The sequence below is a fragment of the Chenopodium quinoa genome, unplaced genomic scaffold (assembly GCF_001683475.1).
Source record: "Chenopodium quinoa cultivar QQ74 unplaced genomic scaffold, ASM168347v1, whole genome shotgun sequence".
NCBI classification, from domain to species: domain Eukaryota; kingdom Viridiplantae; phylum Streptophyta; class Magnoliopsida; order Caryophyllales; family Amaranthaceae; genus Chenopodium; species Chenopodium quinoa.
The window spans coordinates 11,162,234-11,186,284 of NW_018745024.1; the positions used below are offsets into that span (position 1 = coordinate 11,162,234).

The 24,051-nt window shown below is 30.0% G+C and overlaps 1 protein-coding gene and 1 pseudogene across 1 annotated transcript; both read left to right on the forward strand.

Moving 5' to 3' along the window:
• Positions 1 to 11,697: 11,697 nt before the first annotated feature.
• Positions 11,698 to 13,930, forward strand: LOC110709008 (annotated as a pseudogene).
• A 907-nt stretch (positions 13,931 to 14,837) lies between these two features.
• Positions 14,838 to 17,555, forward strand: LOC110709009 (desiccation-related protein PCC13-62-like). Its single transcript, XM_021887237.1, has 3 exons — positions 14,838 to 15,739; positions 16,006 to 16,230; positions 17,117 to 17,555. The coding sequence occupies exons 1-3, from the start codon at positions 15,312 to 15,314 to the stop codon at positions 17,484 to 17,486; spliced, it is 1,023 nt and encodes a 340-aa protein (XP_021742929.1). The 5' UTR covers positions 14,838 to 15,311; the 3' UTR covers positions 17,487 to 17,555.
• The last annotated feature ends 6,496 nt before the right edge of the window (positions 17,556 to 24,051 follow it).

The window sequence follows — 24,051 nt, forward strand, 5'->3', positions numbered from 1 at the left end:
CTTTATTTTTATATAATTAAATATTAATGTAAATTATTTTAAAATTAATATTATAAAATTTTATATTAATACCTACTCAACAACATATTTTATGATAAAATATACTACCTTTAAAAGTTATGTGCAACTTTAGAATATTTTATACGGAGTATCTCACAAATAATACCCCAAAGTTGCACATAACATTTAACGAATGTAGTAATTTAATTATATTTGTAAAAAATTATGGTCAAAACTAATATATAAATAGTGAAAAAGGTTGAACTTCCCAGCAATTCTAGAATGGAAAGATTAGATACAGAGTTTAAAAATTAATTTCAAAGTGCTAAATTCAAATAATAAAAAAAAATGACATAGTAAAAAGAAGCAAAATTTTACAGTATTTGATATTATAAGGAAAGAAGGTGGAAATATCCAATTATACCAATCTATATCTACCCCTCTTCCTTAAAAGTTGTGAATTGATTCAGAAAAGAAAGAAGATCACAAATGCAATTCTTCCCCACCATTTCCTCTCTTTTTCCATCTTTTTCATTTTCATCAAAATCTAGAAACATCCCTTTACTTATAAGGTTTATTACTTTATTCTGTTGGATAATCATTCACTTACTTTGACATACCCATGATTTGCAAATGACAATTTTTTTTTTACTTATATTTGTATGTATGATGATAAGGACACAATACAATTGGATATGATATAACTATAAGAACATAACAATTTTATGATAAAATGATTTACTACTCCTTTTGTTTTTAAATTAATTGATACGTTTTGACTATTAATATTATTTATAAATTTACTTTGACTAATTATAAATTATTATTAAGGAAAAAAATAATTATATTTAATTCCTCTAATATATAGGGTCAAATGAGAAGGGACTTAAAATGAGAAGGATGAGAAGTAATCTCATACTTTCAATTAAATTTATCCAAATAGCTCTAATAACATGCTTTATTAATGGCAAAACTGTAAATAATGAAAAAAAAATCACATCTCTTTTTCTCCTCGAGTGTTTTTCTTCCGCTCTTTCCCTCCATGTTCAGCACTCTACCCCTTTTTTTTCTTTCTCAAAGAGTTAATCTCCCCCATCTTTCTATCTCCACCCATTCATCTCCTTCTCTCTCCTCCTTATTCATCTTTTTTCCTACCCTTTTTCTCTAAAATTTCATAAATTTTTTCATGAATATGTATAGTAAGTGTATCGTGAACATAGCAAGCATTAAAGAAAATAGAGATGATCAAATATGCATAATATCTAAATTAAATATGCATTATTCTTGTAAAAAAAAATGTGCATATTTTAAAATTGATATGTGCGTGCATATTAATTTACTGATAGAAATGTGCAAATCCAATGTACTAAAGATATATATTCTTTTAATTAAATGTGCATAATGTATATATTCTTAAAGATGAAGATGGTATGTCTATTTTAAACTCTGGTCAATTGATTAATGATGATTTCAACAATCCATCTTTACAAGTTATAAGATTGATCCTTTTTACTAGGTTAAGACATCTGTGAATGGCAATCCTGTAATGTTTAACATTATGACGAGTTCAAGATTGCAATACAACAATTGAACTCATCAGGGTTATGAAGTGCTAAAATACTTATTATTGAGTTTCCAAAGTACTCCTAACGACAATTACTTTCTTATCTCTAAAATCAAAAGTTTGTTTGTTAAAAAAAAAATCAATAGTTTGGACTCTGAATAAGTTCTATTAGGGGGAGAGAAAGAGTCTGTTGGAGTGAAGACAGAGATTGGAAGGAACAAAAGTATATGCATAAATTTTGAATTAACGTGCATAAATTTTGTAGTAAATATGCATGATATTTGTGTTAAATGTGCACTTTGCGCCGGTGTATTGTGAATCGTTAGATTCATTTGTAATAGAAGGCGTGAGTGTCACATGAGGGGTGGTCAACGCCGGAATAGTGTGAGTCAACGTCGGAAAGTCTCACTTGGTTGTCTTGAAAAAAAAAATGGTTTCTCCTGGTAAAAAAAAAAGTTTTTTATGAACAAAATGTTCACTTTAAAAGATTGTTTAAACAAATTTTCCTTAATAAAACTTTGTACATGGATCGATATCCAAATTAATAGGATAAAGAAAGTATCACACTTATAAGGGTCTGTTCACTTCAGCTTAATTTCAGTTCAGTTCAGTTCACCTCCTAATTTTCTTATCTCATAAAATATTCATTTAAGCTCTATTCAGTTCAGTTCAGTTCAGCTCCAATCAATTTAGTTATATTCAGTAAATATGAACGGACCCTAATTCGTTATACAAAATCATATTTAAATTATTGTAACTATTCCTATTAAATTACCCAGTCGTCATAATATTCTAGTCAGAGTGGTATCATTATCGTTACACATTCATGAATCAAAAAGTTGAAGAAGCTAGTTAGGGTCTGTTCTCTTCCGTTGAAATTCATTTCAGTTCAGTTCAGCTCAGTTCAGTTCAGTTCAGTTCAGCTCTTAATTTACGTCTAATGATATTGCTAATGATATAAAGCCAAATTTCATTCTTTTAAGCTCTTATTACAACAACAACAACAACAACAACAACAACAACAACAACAACAACAACAAAAATAAAAGCTTTTTAGCAACTAAGTTTGGCAGCAGATTTTTAAAATGTTGCTAAATAGCAACGAATCTTTTTTTTATTGCCTAATTAAAAGCGGCATTTTATGCTTTAGTTTTTAATAAACAATGGCTACATATTTTTGATTTGTTGCTTTTTAAAACAAATTGTCTTACTAGTTGTTACTAGACGGCATCATATTTTTCTCTTGTTGCCAAATAGTAACAAACTATGACAACAAATATTTTATTTGTATTGATTTAGAAACAAACAAATACAATGAAATTTTGAATGTTTCCATTAGAAACAAGCCTTCTAAATTATTGTTGCTAATTGATAACGCATTATTTTGTTTGTTGTCATTGGAAACGAGTTGTGTTACATATTGTTGTTAATTTATATGTAAGCCACTTTTTGCTGCAATGTATAAAATTATTTGTTGCTAAAATGACATCAAATAGAGACGGATTTCAATTTCGTCTCTAATTTAGAGACGGATTTTTTATTTTGTCCCTAATTTGGAGACAAATTTTTCAATTTCGTCTATAATATTTTGTTCACTTATTATAAATTATATGCATAGAAGTAAACAAATAGTACTTGGTATAGTTGGTAAGAGATTCACCATCTGACTTTGAGGTTACAAGTTCGACTCCTACTAAATACGATTCTTTAGACTAGGGATTCAAAGAGCCTTACATGCAAAGTCGAGTCGAGTTGACCTAACCTGAGTGAGATTTCAGATTGGTAAATGCTGAGATCGGGTTGAACCGAATTACTAATAGGGATTGGGTTTTTGTCTCGTGGTGTTGATAGCAACCAATATTAATGATTTGTAGCTATTTTTATGAACCAACTTTAATAATTTGTTGCTATTTTTAGGAACCAACATTAATAATTTGTTGCTATTTTAGGAACTAACATTAATAATTTGTTGCTAATTTTAGCAACAACCAATGGTAATCTGTTGCCAAAGTTGACAACGAATGCACCAAAAATAGCAACAATCATGGAAACTATATTTAAATTGATGCAATATTGCAACAAAATTGCTTTGCAACTGGTTTCTAAAATCCCATGGCAACAAGCCTTTTAGCAACAACAAATTTTTGTTTCCAACCCGTTGCTAAATAGAGTTGGCAACGGATTTTTGGTGAATAGCAACAAATTTTAGTTGATGCTATATTGATTTTTTTTGTAGTGACAACAATAAAAACAACAACAACAACAACAACAACAACAACAACAACAACAACAACAACAACAATAATAATAATAATAATAATAATAATAATAATCAATAAGTAATAAATAATAATAATAATCATCAATAAATAATAATAATAATAATAATAATAATAATAACAATAACAATAATAATTGAAATAATAATAATAATAATACTAATAATAATAATCAATAAATAATAATAATCATCAATAAATAATAATAATAATAACAATAACAATAATAATAATAATAATAATCAATAAATAATAATAATAATAATCATAAATAATTAATAATAATAATATTATTATTAATAATAATAATATTATTATTAATAATAATATGTACATTTGTATATACACATATGTATAGTAATAAATAATCAATAAATAATCAAAGATCACTAATCCGTAGTTAAAAATCACTAATTAATAAGTTCAGTTCACTTCAGCTGAGTTCAGTCAATCGGAACAGGCCCTTAGTGTCAATGATGGGGCGTAAGCTAAGCTAAATATGTGAAAAATGGTTAACGTCTTAGCCAGCATGAAAGTGATTGAGATAGTTAAGAAAAAAAAAATGATACTTTTAAATCTCTTTATGACTTTGATAAATTTTAAAGGGTCATATAGAATTGCACATCAGAGTTTGACAAATTCAACGAACAAGGTTCTATCTTAAAACCAATTAATGATAGATGAATTAGTCCATTAACCTTATACTTCACAAGTTATTAGTTACCTCTTTTCTTCTACTACATATTATTTTAGTATGGAACGGTTGTTTCAATTCACATGTTGATTATTTTTCTAACAAAATTGGTCATTAAAATGTATTCACATATCATTTTTTTAAAGGAATCAATTAAACTGACAATTATGTACACTTATATTGTATACGTAATACATTAGTAGACCTTCCTCTCGAGGGTAATGAGTATGTAAGACATGAATGTATGCATAATTAATTTGACACTACTTGTCTACATATATACATGGTACATAGCAATATAGCATATGATACAACTTACGCCAATTGATTGTAATTCAATCAGTTGATCATGAGACATAGAAACGGATTTTTTGGCTATGTGCACATAGTGACATAGTGGCTCATGTTGGAAGCAGGAATCGGATTCCCTTAGATAAAGGAATCCAATACATGGGATATCTTTCTTATGAAGCCTCTTGATTTGAATTTTCTAGAAAGTCTTTTGCAATTTCTAAAAGGTTGTTTGATAATAATTTTTCTGTTGCTATTAGTAGAATGAGAATGAAAGCCACCAAAAACAAAAAGGAATGAAGGAAAAGGAATGAAAAAGAAAAGGAAATAAGGTGTGTCATCTTGTTGTTTCCTCCCCTACATTGACTAAAAGATTCTTAAACTACTACGAGTATATGATATAAGATAAAATTACGTTTGTATCTTGTCAACAATTTTAGTTGTTAAAGTTGCAAAATTGATATCCAATACGAGTACTTGAGATTATTTGTGTTATTTGTATATTTATAATTCCATATTATCAAAGATTCAAGAATAAACTTTCGTTATAGCACCACATTAAGTTAGTGGTTGTTCTTGTTCTTTTTAGGATAAATGTTTTAAAATGAACTAGCCTTTTGGCCCGTTCGATGCACAGGTTCTTATCTAGATTATTTCATATGTAGGTATGTTTTTCAGTAATTGAAACTTTTGATATGAAATACGAACAAATTGTTTCATTGCTAAAACTTAAAAGGAAAAAAAGAATGGGGATATAAGTGTGGAAAAAGATAAAGGAATTTAGATACATATATATACATGAAGATTGTAGGATATGAAATGACATATTGGTTTAAGTTATATTTTAAGTCTATTAGTTGAAAAGACAATTTTTATATAATTCAATTCATATGTTTATGTGATGTATATTATTTGGTTCAACTTTATATTATTATGATGGAAATGAAACACTTCATTTTCTTAATTGAATTTGTAAGTTATAGAATGTATAAAAACAAACAAAAAGATCAAAAGGGGTGACATGTGTCATATGTGGTAGTGAGTATCTTGTAATAACATGTGTCATATGAAAAATTATGGTTTATGTTTTTAAATACTAATAAATATAGATATAGATATAGATATAAATATAGATATAGATCGCTAACTCATATGATCATTATTTGTTGTCTACACTAACTCCACTTTTTTGGGTATGTAAAATAGAATGGAAGAGTACTATAAGTCTCAAATAGTTTGGGTTTAGTCGTTTAGATGTTCAATAGCCAAGTTGTTGGGCTTTACATCCTTAACACATCTAAAGCCCAAACTTCCTTTACCAGGTCCTTATAGCTCTGTAAAGTAAAATAGACTTATTGACCCATTAGGTCTTTTTATTACGGAGTATAGGTATTGTAAAATTAACTTAGTTTAGTATTTGTCGTTTTGAGATCCACCTAATTTATATTTTTCTTATTAATTTCATTTTGAAAAAAGAAAATAAAAAATGCATGTAACTCAACTAAACTCATTAGTTCATAAACTCACAAGATTTAAAGCATTATATATATATATATATATATATATATATATATATATATATATATATATATATATATATATATATATATATATATATATATATATATATATATATATACCAACTCAACTAAAAAGTTCAACTGACATTAGACTCCTTCACATAAGAGTTTTTTGTGTTTAAACTTGAATGTGGCATGGAGCTGCTTATACCCAGTTCAAAATATTCCACTTGAAAGTGGAGGGAGGGGGTAGATGTGATTAAGCCCGTGTGTTACACTAACTTCTGATGTCATGTTGACCAATTTAACTAAGGGTTTTAATTGATTATAGAAGCTCAAGATTGATTTATATTAACTCACATCACTAAGATTTTACATTTTTACACCTCACAGAAGATTTTGAGGTCTCCCCCCACAACATTTGTTAGCATACTCGAATAAGCACGATTTAGTTTAAAGATATTATTCCTCTAAACGAAATGTTTAGCCACTATATTGGTATTTACGTGAGGCATAAGACTTTACAATTAAGCATGTATCAAGACTTAATTTGCTAACTTTAATTTGGCTTCTAATATTGATTTTTCAACAAGTTAGGTTAGCTAACGTCAATAATTAAGCTTGTAGTTAGATGCATGGCATATACATTCATTAATTTCAAAATTATGGTTATACAGAATTTTAATTTCAATTCAGTGACCATGGTAGAGGAAAACGATCGATTATTCATCAATTCTTTGTTTTATTCAACAAAATATATATATATATAAAAAAAAAAGTTGATAATTTTGTAAGATAATTTATCAATATTGATCATTTTTATTTGTATATGTATACTAATCCTATGTGCATGGAGGATCTTGTTTCGTCTGTTTCATTCCCTTTCCCTTAATTGAAAGTTGAGTAGTTTTCATACTACATTTATCTTATAGCATGAAATTAAATTTTCTATTATTCATTGTATACTCCATTTATGACTTTATGTGTAGCATCTAATTTATGCCATATCCACACCCTATCAATAGCTCATTAGCTTGTCATTAGACAATCGGCAATAGATAGATGCTTAAAATAAAAAACGTAACGCTATTTCCAGATTAAATTTTGGTGGTCGATCTTTTCCATTTTTAAAATAAATGTTTCATTTTGACTTTTTATGCTACTCACATAATCTGACCAACATTACCGATTTATACATAGAAAAATATAGTCTTGTGAGTACTTATTGGAATCGTGTCAATGTATAGTATTGAATAAATAAAAAAACTAAATGTATAATTTTTATTTATTTATAATTAAGATTTTATTGGTCAAAATTTTACATTAGCATATTTGCTCAGTCAAAATGGGGCATCTATTTTGAAATAGAGTGAGTATTAATTTTGGTTTTGGAGTCTTAGGGCCTGTTCACTTAAGCTTAATTTCACTTCAGTTCAGTTCCAATCAGTTCAGTTCATTTCAATTCAGCTCCTAATTTCCTTCTCTCATAAAATATTAATTTTAGCTCTATTCAATTCAGTTCAGTTCAGCTCTAATCTATTCAGTTCATTTCAGCTCCAATCAGTTCATCTCAGTTCAGTAAATGTGAACAGGCCCTTAGTCAATACTATACACGTAGTATATTTATAGAAATATGCTTATAATTTTGGGAAGATCAAATTTAAGAATGTGGCTAACTAATTAAGATTGAAAGAACTATTAGCTATGGAATAACCCTGGAGTAGAAGTGTAATTAAAGATTTAAAGTCTTCATTACGTAATCTATTAAATTGATGAAAGCAACCAACCGATCAATTTATCCTGAAAACTCTTCTACTATATAACTATCATTATCATATAACCATAACATATCCCACATACATACAAACACAATTAAGGTTGATTAATCCCACAAGTAACGGTTTTAGTTAGTAAAAACAATGCAAGTTAAACATCATTGTCTAAACAACAATAATTTATATGATTATTATGATCTCATTCATCTTTTATATATATATATATATATATATATATATATATATATATATATATATATATATATATATATATATATATATATATATATATATATATATATATATATACGGGGAGGTTCCGCTAAAAACAGAGCTTATGGTGAAAACTAAAAACAAGCAATCTTAGCCATTCATTACTAGCACAAAAGATCAGACGGTTCTAAAGCCCTAAGATCATTCCAACCTTACATATAATCAATTCAACTGTTTTAAAGGTTTTTTTTTTTTTTTTTTTTTTTTTTTTTTTTTTTTTTTGACAAACGCAACGTTTTAAAGGTCACTACATGCTAAAATAAGGTAACTTTATCTAAATTGACGATATTTACATAAAGTCACTATATATAAAAATAACGTAACTATATACAAAAATAGGATAGCTATATAAATTTTGATCATATTTACATAAAGGTCACTATATACAAAAATAAGGTAACTATATCAATTTTTAGAATATTTACTTAGAGGTCACTATATACAAAAATAGGGTAACTATATCAATTTTGAGCATATTTACATAAAGGTCACTATATACAAAAATAAGGTAACTATATCAATTTTGACCACATTTATACAGAGACCACTATATATAAAAATAACGAAGGTCACTATATATAACAATAAGGTAATTATATAAATTTTGACAACATTGACCACATTTATATAGATGTCACTATTTACAAAAGTAAGGTAACTATCATCAGATAACTTCTCCTTCTCCGGCCTCCTTGTCATCAGATAACTTCTCCTGCTGCTCCTTATCATAAGATAATTTCTGCTGCTCCTCCTTGTCACCACCAAAGGAGTAGTCCACTGGCTCCAAACCCGGCAGTCAAAGCTCATCAAACGGACAAACTTTCCTGCTTCACAGTCAGTCATCACCTGTTAGATAGTAGCCAGATTTTGGTAACATTGTAATAGTACCCTCCCTGCCATAGAACTTGCACTGAAATAATGAAAGGGTGATTGATTAGCAACAAGCCAAAAACACAATGTAACTATCACCATTACCAATGTAAGAAAATCCAAAATTTAGAAGGCAATAACACACAAAAAGCAACAGAATTTTAATAGCTGGAATGGAACAAAGTTAACAGCTCACAGAAAATTTATACATTGTAATATAATTCAGGCATCAAATGTCAATTAAGTGTAAACCAGAAAAATGCAGAAATGCAACACGTGATTCATACATATCAAAGCATCAAACACATTCTATAAGCTGCAGGACATTATTCAAGGCTTAGTCAATATAGATATAGCAACAACGTAAGCCATATATCACTTGAACGGGCACACTATTATTGAAAAAGATGGAATCAGTACAGCAAATGACTGAACAATAGATAAAAAAAAGAATTCTAAGAGCCAGAGCAGAAGTACTAGTACAACATCAATACACTATCATAAACCATTCCCCAAGTGCCAATACAAGGCCATCAATTGACATCCGGAAGAAACATATTAAACAAGTCCTAATTCCTAAGCAAATAATCCTAAGATAACAGAATTGCAGAAATTTCATACCAAACTTAAACGCTATATCATGTTGAACAGTTCAATAAATCAGACAGGTATCAAAACAACGAGGAGAAATTTCCAGTTTGCAACCCTGGTGTTCATAATCCTTAATACATGTTCAATACTCCTGTAATGGATGAAGAAGCTTAAGGGGTATTCAACTCGGTTCTAGCAAATTGACGAAAGATCATCACTAAACATAAAAGATGAAAGTTCAAAGCTCCTAGAACCCACAAGTTCTCAAAAACTTTAAAACACTTTCCTTCACTATAAGATACGCTAGAAATAGACTTCATAAACACTGATCATCTTACAGATAACACACATTTTTGTAACATTCAGTAAGATAAATACAGCATATGATTCATTGATCAACACATAACTACAATCACTACAATAACCATGTAACATTTACAGTAAGATAAATGCAGCATATGATTCATTGATCAACACATAACTACAATCACTACAATAACCAAGAAATAGTCAATATAATGCTAAAACCCTCATGAAACTAAATGGCAAGAAATTAGTCCAGAAAAAGAAATTAACACTGACAAAACCAATCAATAGTGCCAAAATACTACCTCCATTCAAATATAATTGTAACATTACTCATTCAAATTACACTATCAATGCGACAACTAAATCTCAAATAGAGCGAGCACAATCAAATCAGAATAGAACAACAGATTATCAGAGAGTAATAGAGATAAACCTTCTGAACAAGATTAACCTGGCCACGACTCTTAGGGATAGGAACAACTTCTCCCAACATCACATAACTCTCCTTCTCTGTCACCTCTCCACAATTCCCACATTTCACCTGCAAAAACCCACAAATCAAAAAAATTGAAAGCAAAAAATGAGTGAATAAAATTGAACAAAATTGAACAAAATCAACCAGGAAATCGAACAAAATTGAACAAAGTCGAACAGGAAATCGCAAAATCAAACAATATCGAACAAAATTGATGAAAAAAGTCGAAAAAATTGATGAGCAAAAGTCGCAAAATCGCACTGGAAATCGAACAAAATTGATGAACGAAACACGCAAAATCTCGTCATAATCAAACATGCATGTTACTAAAATTACCCAAACTTAATTTACTAAAATCAGAAACACAAAAATCGTGTTACTAAGAAGGTGAAGAACAACAACAAAAGTAGAAATTTGAGCAAAAATACTCCTACTAAAACGAACTTAAGTTGAAAATCAAAAAATCAAATCAAATCGAAAAAAATAAATAAAAAAACTTGCAAAATTACAAAATTAAACAAAAATCATACACGAAAAACACAATAGACATTAAATTTCCGGTTGAATCTACAAAAAAATACTCATGAAATTCCAGCAAACAAAATTTCAGAAACCTAATAACCTCAAATCGTGCAAAAATAGCGAAATTACCACAAAGAACTCACCTGATAATAGATCGTAGAGCTGAGAAATTGCTAAAAATCAAAATAATTGAAGCGGTGTTTGAAAAAGTAGCGTGAAAATTGGGGAAAAAATGTCGAGAAATTAGGAGAGAGAAAGTGAAGAGAGAAGGAAGAGGAGGAAGAAAATAACAGAGGAGAGAGAAGGTGTTTTCGCGGGAGGAGAGAGAAAATTAGGTTATATACATTAGATGTCATCCGCTAGATTATAATCTACGGCTAGGATTAATTGTTTTCAGTTTTTACCCTAAGACTTGTTTTTACATGATCCTAATCCTATATATATATATATATATATATATATATATATATATATATATATATATATATATATGAGTTACTCCGTACTTACTTAAATCTCACAAATCAAAGCAAACCTCACATTAGCAAAATTTTCTTACCTTTCCTTTAAAATGAGCTTTCTTCTATACAAATCTCTTTCATTATCATGTTTTCAAATGTTAATCATGATTGTAACTCTCTTAGGAGGGATCAGTTCTGTACACTCGGGTGTTGATTCGGACCCTTACAATACCTCGGGTGATGATCTAGGCCTTTACGATCCATTTTATGATAGTAACAACCCGAGTAATCCTACTTGCCAACCACCAATCCCACCTTTTGTGTTGCCTATTTACAAAGTTGATATAATGCAATTGCAATTTGCTCAAAATGTAGAGCATTTGGAAGCTGATTTTTTCTTGTGGGGTGCCCTAGGGTACGGCCTTGACAAGGTTGCCCCGCAACTAACTCTTGGCGGTCCGCCTCCTATTGGGGTTCGGAAGGCCAACCTTGACAACCTCACTCAGGGTATTATCACCGAATTTGGCTTTGAGGAAGTTGGACACTTGAGGTTAGCAAATAATACTATGCTCTACTTATTTATTTAATCAATACATAACCCTACGTATTTATCAGCTTAAGCTTTGTGTTAAGATGATCCTTTAACATACTAAATTTATCTTATAGCAAGCTGATGGTTGAGGCCGGCCGAGGAATATGTTTTATACTCTATTCATTCTTGTTAATTTATTTCCTTCGGTTTTTTTTTAATTAAAATTTATATATATAGGGCCTTAAAAAGGACAGTTGGAGGCATCCCAAGGCCATTAATGGATTTAAGTCAACAAAATTTTGCAAGGGTTGTAAATCAAGCATTTGAAAGTGATCTAAAGCCACCATTTGATCCATACAGAGATAGTCTTAGCTACATGTTGGCTTCATATATTATTACATGGGACTTACCGGCTACGTTGGTGCTAACCCGCAGATCAAAGGTTATGTTACTAAAAGGGTATGAAATACGCTCTCTGTTTTTTATTACTTGTTCCACTACACTGTTCACATATCAAAATACGAAGTATATATTACATTTCCAAAAATGGAGTGAGAAAATATTAGCTTAATTGTATTTTATGATTTGTTTTCTTTCTCGTATTTAATTTTGCATGCATGATGAATAGTACATCATACTTAAAGCTTTCCTTTATATGAGTACAGTATTTAATGTAGATTAATTGGCTAACTACCCTTCATAAAATTTTAGCACGATAGGACAGTTGAATTAATAGTTATTTTTTTTTTTTTTTTTTTGGTGAAATTGAATTAATAGTTATCAGTCACGTTATGCAACTGATCATTTGGCCATTGAAAAATGTGTTTGAAATTTGATTTGTGAATTGTGACAAATTAACCATAATTGGTATAAGGAGCTACCTTTCTTATCTAATACTCCATACTTGCTATAGAAATACATAAGCCATTTAGTCCAATAACCAACACTTAAAAGTTAAACACCGGGATTTGATTCCAGTTCTTGTGTGTAGATTAAACCAAGGGTTAAAAATTGTTTGTATGTATCAAATATTCGGATTGGATAGGATTGTATTTGATTTGGGCTTAAATTTTCAAGAAAAAAAAGTCCAAACATATGTAAATCGGACTAGATTTTACTTGCAAAAAGTCCAATCTAGTCCATCCAAATTTATACCCCTTTTTTGAGACCATTAGCATCCTATTACACCCTTTGTGACATACATAGTTGGCAACTTAAGCATAAGAGTTGCACAATATAATGTTCCAATTTGATTTTGTATTGATGAATTGATTTTTATGCAGCTCTTATCAGGATTACTCGGAACTGAAGCAGGCCAAGATGCAGTAATAAGGATGTACTTATACGAAAGACGAATGAACCTAGTGTACCCATACAACTTCACCGTGGCAGAATTCACAAATCGTATTTCAATCCTAAGGAACAAATTGGGCATGTGTGGCATCAAAGACGAAGGTGTTGTTGTCCCACCCGAGCTTGGGGCTGAGGGTCGGACTAGCACGAATGTGTTATCATCGAACCAAGACTCGATTTCCTATGCTCGAACACCTGCTGAAATACTTAGAGTCTTGTATGAAACTGGCAATGAGCATCACCCTGGTGGGTTTTACCCTAAGGGAGCTAATGGTGAAGTTGCTAGGATGTACCTTAAAGACCAATACTAGCTAGTTTTTTTATGTTCTTCAATAAGTTTGTAAAAACACTAGAGATATGCTTCATTATATTATTAATGCTAGTAGTAAGTCTTGCTTTGCACCATACAATATAATATTATCCAACCATTTCTTAATATATATGTAATAAAGTGTTTTTCTCCATTGTCAGTGCACAATTTTAACATTAGAATTGATAAAAATTTAATCTTGTGAAATACTTATTTTGAATAATCTAACAATGTTTTACATAATAATGAACACAAGTGCATGTAATTGTAAAAAAAGAAAATGTAGTAAAAAAACTAATCTATAAATAGTGCAAAAAGTCCATCAATACATTGATATTTTTTAGTGTTTAGAGATCCACAAGGACAGATAATGAGAATCAATCTCAAAATCTCTTGGAATCGAGAAGGAAGCTCTAACCACTTGAGATATCCCTCATTCTCATCAATACATTGATATGGTTATGCATGACCTTAGTTAGAAATTAAATTAAACACGTCACTATTATTTTAATTCGTCAATCATGCACCAAAAAATAACTAAAATCAAACCCACACTCATCTCAATTTTCAATTCTAACACATCCAGTCATCACCAATGGCCAAATAAGAAATAAATCAAAGACAAAACCACTATCTTCGTAACAAAGATGACTTCGTCCCATTGAATTAGATGATTTTGATTTTGATACAATAATTTTGTTTAATATGCCTACACGAAATTACACCATTCCATAAATATTTATTACGTAGTATCTTTTCTTTGGCTGTAGTAGTGGGATGGACCATGGGACGGAACTAGGTTAGCCAGCTCAAATATTTTCTTTGTTGCGTAATACTCCGTATAAACTTGTTACCAAAAATCAATGTTCTTGTGTGAATTGAAAGCTCTTCTAACCCTTACAATCACCATCATATGACACTCGTATATCCCCACAAAATTACTACGAGTATCTAAAAATGAATATATGTTATTTTTGAATTGAATAATACTTCCTATGTGATTTATACGTTAGGAAAATAATCTTGTTGGCATAACTTTTCTATATCGAGAATTATAAGTATGAATGACTAATGTTGTGTTCAAGGAAACATTACAAACTCAACATTATGCAATATTAGATGAGCGGAAGAAGTATAACACAATAAGATCACCTTAATGCCGCAAGTACGTACAAGAATAAACTTGTCAAAGATAATACATGCACAATGCACATGATTGATTAAAATCATCGTATCAAAATGTATTATCTTCCACACACATACACAAAAAAAAAACGTAGAGAGTACTAATAAAGCCATAAATGTTGCTTAATCCTTAGAAAAAAAAATTAGTACTCCATAGAAAAACAAGGGATGTTAGTAAAATGACCCTGTTAGGACCCCTTCAATTGGTAGACTAGTATATATACAAGCTACTTAAATTTCACATCGACAAAACCAACTTAAAGTATCTTCTAAACAAACACAATTTCTTCCAATTCATCGTGCTAAAATGAGCATTATTGTATCCAAATTACCTTCATTGTCAATCTCACAAATGTTATTAGTCATCCTAATTTTCCTAGGGTCGATTAGATTAGTATACCCGAGTATTGATTTAAATCCCTTCGATCGAATTGATGTTCTAACCCTTTTAAAACCGGTTTATGATACCAATGATCCAAATTGTCAATCACCAAATCCACCTGGAGTGCATCCGGTTTACAATATTGATATTAATTTGTTGCAATTTGCACAAAATATTGAGCATTTGGAAGCTGATTTCTTCTTGTGGGGTGCACTAGGGTTTGGCCTCGACGAGGTTGCCCCTGAGCTAACCCTTGGTGGTCCACCTCCAATCGGGGTCCGAAAGGCTAACCTTAACAACTTAACAGAAAATATCATCAAAGAATTTGCTTATGAAGAAATTGGACACTTAAGGTTTTCACATTGCACCCTTCATAGTTCATACTAATCACAAGTCATTTTTCATGTCATATAATAGCAATCATATTTAATTCACGTATATCTGTAAAGGATTCGAATTAACCAATTATCTAATTACGTACTTATCATATATTCATATATTAGTGCATCATATCACACAAGTATTGACCTAATTAATTTGTTATATTCTAATTAAATTTCTTAATTATGTATTAAAATGCTATTAAAATATAACATTATCTTACTTGTGTTATTATTAGGATAATAAAAAAGACAGTTGGAGGACTCCCAAGGCCATTGATGGATTTAAGTCCAAATTTTTTTGCAAAAATCGTAAATAAAGCGTTTGAAAGAGATCTTGAGCCTCCATTTGATCCATACAGAGACAATCTCAGCTACATGTTGGCTTCATACATTATTCCTTACTTGGGACTTAATGGTTATGTTGGTGCTAACTCACAGATCAAAGGTTATGCTTCCCGAAGGATAAGATTATTGTTTTCTTTATTTTGCTTAATATATTACGTATTATTTTTATTATTATTATTTCTTCATTAAATTATCATATGTAATTATATTATTTTTATAAAACTCATTCCATTGCCCATTTACATATACTAAAATTACATCTTGTTCAAAAAAACCCTAAATAAATAAGATTAAATTACTCCAAATTGGCGGAAAGCTACCTAAAACTATTCGATATGCATTAATGATTCTGTAAATGGGGTGTACACAAAAGTTTTTGCTTACTTAAGGTGGCTAACGTCACAACTTTAATTATAAGTAGAATTATTAATGATGAAAAATATGTAAATAAATATTTTTAGGGGTATAAATGTCCGCACACTATTCTTAAGATTTTTAAAAAAGAGCTAAAGTAACATTAATGGGACAATTAAGTAAATAAGCTTTTTAGAGGGTATAATTGTTCAAACATTATTCATAAGAGTTATCTCATATTTTTTAAAATGTACGAATTTATTATACTAATTGAACTTATTAACCTATACTTCCTCCGTTTTCTTTTACTTGCAACACTTCCCTAAAAAGGAAATGTCACAATACTTGCAACACACTATAAAAGGAAAGTTACTTTAGGGAAAAACTATACTATATCCCTTATTTAAAGAACATGGTCCACTAAATTACAATCCTAACAACCACTCATCCTATTTTAAAGTTTATTATATCATGTAAACCCTATCTTTCTTAATTACCACACTAAAGGGTGTGTTGCATTTACAAGAAAACGGAGGAAGTATATTTTATTTGAACTTCTTATCTTATCTGAGCTTGTTAGACTCGTGATGACAATATCTTTGAATTCAACTCTTAATGATTTCTTCAATTAAAATTATTTGTTAAGCAGCTCCTAGCAGGACTTTTAGGAGTTGAAAGCGGACAAGATGCTGTAATTAGGACGTACCTATACGAGAGACAAAGGAATAGAGTACAACCATATAATTTTACCGTGGCAGAATTTACAAATCGCATTTCAACTCTAAGGAACAACCTAGGCAAGTGTGGCGTCAAAGACGAAGGCATTGTAGTCCCACCGGAGCTCGGAGCTGAGGGCAACTCTTCCACGAACATCTTATCGGCGAACGCTGACTCGATTTCCTATGCTCGATCCCCTGAAGAAATACTTAGGATTTTGTATGATACAGGCGATGAGCGTGTTCCTGGTGGGTTTTACCCCAAGGGGGGTAATGGTCAAATTGCTAGGTCGTATTTGTAAGATTTAATCGTATATTGTATATACTTATATACGAAGTACGGAGTAATAATTATCTACTGTACTACCTCTGTTAATTATTATGTGTAACTCTGGACTATTATTTGTGAGATATAAAATTCCAAAGTTGCACATAATATTTAACGGAGATACATAGTATTAAACTTGTGTAATAAACTTTAAAGAATAAAATGTATGTGGAGTACTTGTATAATGATATTTGTATGGACCACATAATTTTTAACGGAGATAGTATTAAACTTGTGTAATAAACTTTAAAGAACTAGGGTGGTCCGGCGTTGTGCGCGAGGTAGTATGGTGTTGCTAGTTATTATAGCTAGATGTGTGGTTTTCTAAGGCTAATGTGTATTTTTTTTAGTGTAGTTATGAATAAATATAGATTTATGAGTGAATGTATATGTCGTTAATAAAATTAAACTAAAATAAGTGATTGTACATGATTGTGTAAGAAAACTAAGTTGGTTTACTTGAGTATTGTACATGATTGTGTAAGAGTACTATATATGTATTAAAGGCCCAATTTTTTTTTTTGGCTTAAAAATGGCTTGGGTTACCATAAAGGCCCAAAATTCTAATGTGGCTTAATAACTTGGGTTTTCAAAAGTCTCCACTTGATTTCTTGCTTAATTTTTTTACATTTCTATTTGGCTAATGCTGATTTGTTCTTTCTTTGTTTAGTTGTTATTTGACCATGAAAGTCCTTTGCTAGTTTTCTTTTCCTTTTAGGAGGTTGACTTAAGATTATAATAGTTAAATTATTTATCCTTTTCTATTATGGTTTTAGTATTTATCTTTTTCTATTATGTTTATTAATTAGTATTATTACTTTTAAAAGGTTTCAATATATAATTATGTGGTTTTTTAAAAAATAATTTTTAAAAAAACATAAAAATGAAATTAAAAGGTTTTCTTTTATTTGATTTTTTAAAAGAAAAATAATTGTTTTTTCCTATGTAAACACTTCTGAACCTTTCATTTCTCTAAAATACTCCATTTATAAAAAATTTACTCCATAATTGCTACATATCTCATCCTAAAAATTCTAACCATTTTTCTATGTCTCAGAAACGTAACATGCAGTCCAAGCTGGAGCATCTTCAACTTAGAGAGGCTAATTTACAGGGCCAATTAGCAGATGCAAGAGCGATTCATTTTGAAGTGGGAAAGAGAGTTGTGAAGATAGAAAAGGAGTTGGCTGAAGTGTCTATTGAAATTGAAGCAATGCAAAGCTGTAATGAAGGGAAAAAAACTAAGAAGAATAATGAAGATGTCCCTGATGATAGTGTAGCCATGATCTTTGATGCTGCTAAGGATCAGGTGGCACTTAAGCATAGTGAGGATGCTCATAAGATTGAAAGTGAAGAGGGCAAAGACACTGTGATCTCAGATAAGACATACTGGTTTTGGTGCTAGGTTAAGGTGCTTTAAATGGTTAGGCTGCTAGCTAACAGTAGGTAAATGGCTACATTTATTGTAATGTTAAATCTCTCAAACTTATGTAATGCAAATCTATTTTTATGCAATTGGCCTTTAATCTGATTTCAAATGGGAAAAAAAGGCTTTAAAGAACAAGGCTTGATTTAAGAAAGGCTTACTCTTGTTTTTTGACATCAATGTGTAGCAAATCTGGCACAATGTTAAACTTATTTCTCATGTCAACTGCCATTTCATGCACATCAGATTGCATAAATATCAGTTTTGGATTGAAGCATGATAATCAGAATCCAATCGGTTGGCTAAAGCTGGGCTGTGATATGAATATCAAGATAAGTAATTATCATTGAAAGAGACTTGCAAAGCACAACTAGCAGATTGGCTTTGAAAGAAGCAGCTGGTAATTATCTGTTGAAGGGTCAATCTGCATTAAAAAGTATCCTAATTTGTGATTTGTAGTTATAGTACATTAGCTAACCATAGAACTCTTTGATAGACATGCTTAATTGATTGTGGTTTGTGTGGATTTAAGTAAAGATACAACACTGATTTGCTAGTTATTTGATTGTTGTTTCCATGACATTCAGACCACATAACACTTTGAAATGCAAGCCTCCATATTACAATGTTTAAATTATAAACTTAACAATGTTAATTATAGAATTATAAACAGAGTAAATTATATAAAATTAATTTTAATTATATATAATAAGAGCAGCACCATACATGTATTTCCTAAAGCTGCCATTCATTCACACAATATTACTTAATGGTAGACAACACACTAAAATTAGCTCTAATGCCATATATTGACACAATACAACTTACTGCTAGATAGTACATTATAAGTAGTTATAGTTTTGCTTGACTTCATTTAATAGTTTATAAGTTGTCATAGCTTAGGGGGTTGTCTTGGCTGCATGATCTTCTAGTAGTAAGACTCACTGCTGTTTGAATCATTGCTGCTATCTGAGTAGTCTTGTTCTTGTCCAGATGATGTATTGGAGGTGTCTTCATTGGAAGATGCACTATCATCATCAGCATTGCAGTCTGGGTCACTGCTATGGTTGGTATCCTTTGAGTCAAAACTGAGGTGTTGGAAGTCATTGTTGTAGGAATAGCTTACTGTTTGCTCCTAGTATGAGTCTGATCCGAGAATAAAACGACGCTTCTTTGGTGGCATTTGCCTTTGTTCTGGCATAGAAATCTCCCTTGAAGTGGTTGCTTGAAGGTGCTGCAATTTGTGCTCTAGCTCTTCTACTTGTCTTGCAAGTGCATCAATTCTTTTTTCCATTGATTTCAATGTTAGCTTTCCTGATGAGTGTGATTTTGGGTCAACAGGAAGCTTTCCCTTACCATTGTCTGCCATTTTTGTATTTGTAATTTGCTATGAGAATAGAGATTGTTATATGAGGGATTAATAGTGAAGTGATGGTACTTATAGCAGCAACATCTGAGTTACTTTATAGAATTTTTGGGGTTTATTTAATCAGTTTGGAAGAGAGGTAGCTACTCTTTCCTTACTTTGAATGGCTGCAGCTTCTATTTTTGTGTATTATTAATAGTTCGAGCTTTTAAGCCATGCTTCTTAAGTATTGTTGTAATCAATTGATATTGAAAGATTGAAAAGGCTATAAATTTAATCTCTCTTTTTTCCTTTAGGGAAAGGCAGTATTCTTTTTTACCTTTGATAAACTTATTATGGTTGATTGTTTATCTTTTTATTCTTTGGGTAAATGCTTGACTTCATTGATTAAATGGTTATTCTCTAGTACATAAGTAATTTTCATTATGTTGGTTTGAAGTGCAGTAAAACTTGTCCCTTTGATTAATGAAAGATTAGAATCAGTAATTGTTGGTGAAAGGTTTGATTTGCTAAGTTCTTGGAATCAAAGCCTATTTGTAGCAAACAAATTTATAGACAATCAACAATATAGTGTGGAATAAGAATAATTGGGTGTTCTTAAATGAAGGACCTTTTCTTCTAAATAAATATGCAAGGTCGTAAATGCAATACAAAGATTTGTTCTTCAACTTAGCTTGTTTGTATGATGCATTATCCTTTATTTAATCTTTGGGTGTTAATCGTGTAATAGTAGGATATATTACATGTATAGAAACATACTTTGTTACATCACATGCATTATGCAGTATGATATAGGACCATTATATATTAATACACTAATTAAATGACTAAGATTAGTAAAATATGTTAATTTATGGAGATAGTGAAACACAAATGCCTAGGACCTATAGCTCAAGTATAGAGATTCCTTAGTAAAATTTGTATTGTATTTGACTCAAAATTTTGATTTCAATAAAAATAAAACCTAACTCTGTTATAATTCATTTTATCACTATTACTACGCAGAAATAATAACACAGATAAAGTATATATGATTTCAACTTGAGAAAAACCTAATACATGTACTTAATTGTAAGGTTTTTAATCGAATCAAATTAAGACACATGACATGTAGAGCATAATAAATTTTAACAATTCCATAAAATATTGTTTTATATCTTGGTTTATGATTCATTAATTAATAAAAATAAAATATTGAAAAAATCTACTGTTTTGAAACTAATAATTATTGCAAAGAAATAGAGTATAGTTGTTATAGCTCAGTAAAGATGGAAAAGACTATACATTCCCTTCTTTGGGTAAAGATAGTGTTCATTTCTACTTTTGATAATTGGTTTTATTGCTTAATATGATTATAGAATTGTTACTATTGGTTTGGCTTTGGATTAGCTTATGTTTCAGAGTTTAATTTTATCAACATACATATTAAAGATAAGCAAACTAAGTTAAGCAAAAGCTTGGAATATTTCTTCATCATTTTTTTAGTACCAATTCCTTACTAATTAGTTGAATTAATCTTATAAATCGAGGATAATGATGTAAAAATGATGTTACATTTTAGTTTTTCAATACTTTTTTTTTTGTATTTCTCTAACTTAATTAAAAATATAGGATTATTTTTATGTAGTATTAAAGTGAAATTTTTAAACTTTTTTTTTTTTAAAAAAAAGGGGAAAAAATGAAGAAATATTTTAGGATCATTCTATAAATGGCATGTACATTGAATTATTGTTATAAGTACTTTTTCTGATAAAATGAACCTTGGAAAGTGTATATTTCTCTAATAGATCTAGAATAGGTCTTTACATCTTCTTCCAATTAGTGCCTAGGCTATAAAAGACAGCACATCTCTTTCTTGTCTTTTCATTTCTGAAAGATTCTTCTACTTCTTCTCCCTTTTATTTCTTTTTCTGAATGTTTTCTTCTCTCTTATAATGGCAAACAATGGTGCCTCTTCATCTTCCTTTGATGGCAATTCTCGTAGCCAAGAGTTGGCTGATTTGAGTGATATGCTTAGGAATTTACAGCAACGTAGGGATGAATTGGAGGGGATTTTATATAGTTTGCGAATTACGATGCAGCAAGTGGAAGCTCGAATAGCAAACACAAGGAGAATAATTGAACAAGAAGCAACAGCTGCTGCTGGTGCTGCTATGGTTGAAGAGGTACAACAGGGCGAGGAAGAAGTGCAGGTAGAGGCCGCGGTGGAGGTGGAAGAAGAACATGTTGTTGCAGAGGAGGAGGAGGGAGATTCAGAAGAGGAAGATTGAGAAAATGTGTCTCGTTTTTAATGAAGTTTTTTGATCTGTTTGAAAGTATAAGTTATGTAGTTGCTGGATTTTGATGGTTTAATAAGTTGTTATATTTGCTTATTAGTAGTTGCTTTTTTTGATGGTTTGATGGTTTAAGTTGTAATTTTGATGGTTTCTATTTGCTTGGTAGAAATCAGTATGAATATTATAGTATGTTAAGCTATGTTTACTTAATCATAATCTCCAAATGGCAATCTGTCTTTTTCAATTTTTGTGGGGGGAAGAAAGAGCGTATTCTATCAAATTTGTTTGCTTGAATGAAATTAATCTAACAGATTATAAAGGTATTTCTCCTTTGTATGTTGTTTGATGATAAAGTGGTATAAATGATTTGTTCAAAGCTAATTAGTAAGAGATTATTGTAGTTTTGGGGCTAGCTAAGAGTCTACATTGAGAAAATCAGATAAATTACTTGAGATTTGGGGTTCCGATCTTGAAGATACCAAACTAATTAGGGAGAGGTTTTATACAAATCATATTTTTTATAATGTATTAAATAAATCATGATCACCATAATAATCTTTTATATTATCAAGAAAATTAAACAATATTATCAAAATTAAAAACTACAAGATTGGAGAATAGTTCAATATATGGTAGAAAATTTATAGCAATATGAAATAAAATGTCATTGAACGTTCCTTTAGTAAACAAAATATGGATTTATATAATTAAAATGAGCACCACTTTGGGTAATTGAAAAAGATAATTAATTTAAAAGGAAATTAAGGTGGCAACATAAATAATTTGTATGAGTGTTTAAATATAATAGAGGAATTATACATAAGATGTCATTCGTCCTAACCCCTCCACTCCCAATTCTATTTATTTGTAATTTTATGTGCTAACCAAGAGACTCCCTCCTTCAAATTCTTATAAATAATTTGTAAATGCTCTTGCTTTAATTAGTTTAATTCTATATATATTTTTTTTTGGTGACAACATAAATAGTGTTGTTGTGAGCTACAATGGGGCTAAGTATGATTGCACACTTTTTGGTAATGTGGTGTTGCTAGTTAGTGAGACCAGAAGTGTGATTTCTATTGGCTAATTTGTAGGTTTTTTTAGGTAATTATGAATAAATTTAGATTAATTAAAGAACGTACATGTTGATAAATTGAATTGCATTTAAAATTAGTGATAACCTATGGTAGCTTCATAGCATAGAATAGCTTCAATATTCGTAAAATCTTTATAAAAAATGTGATAGTGTAGTAACGTTTGGGGTGTATAAATCACATGCAATAGTGCAAGAGTGTGTCTTCGTGTTGAGATTTGATAGCCTTTAATTAATGCCCTTGATAGAATGTCTTGATACTTTATTGCCTACAACTGAAGTACTCAAGATTGATAGTATTAAAAAGGGGAAAAAAAGGAATATGTTAATTATTAAGGAATTAAGGTATAGAGTACAAATCATCTTACTCTGAGGTTA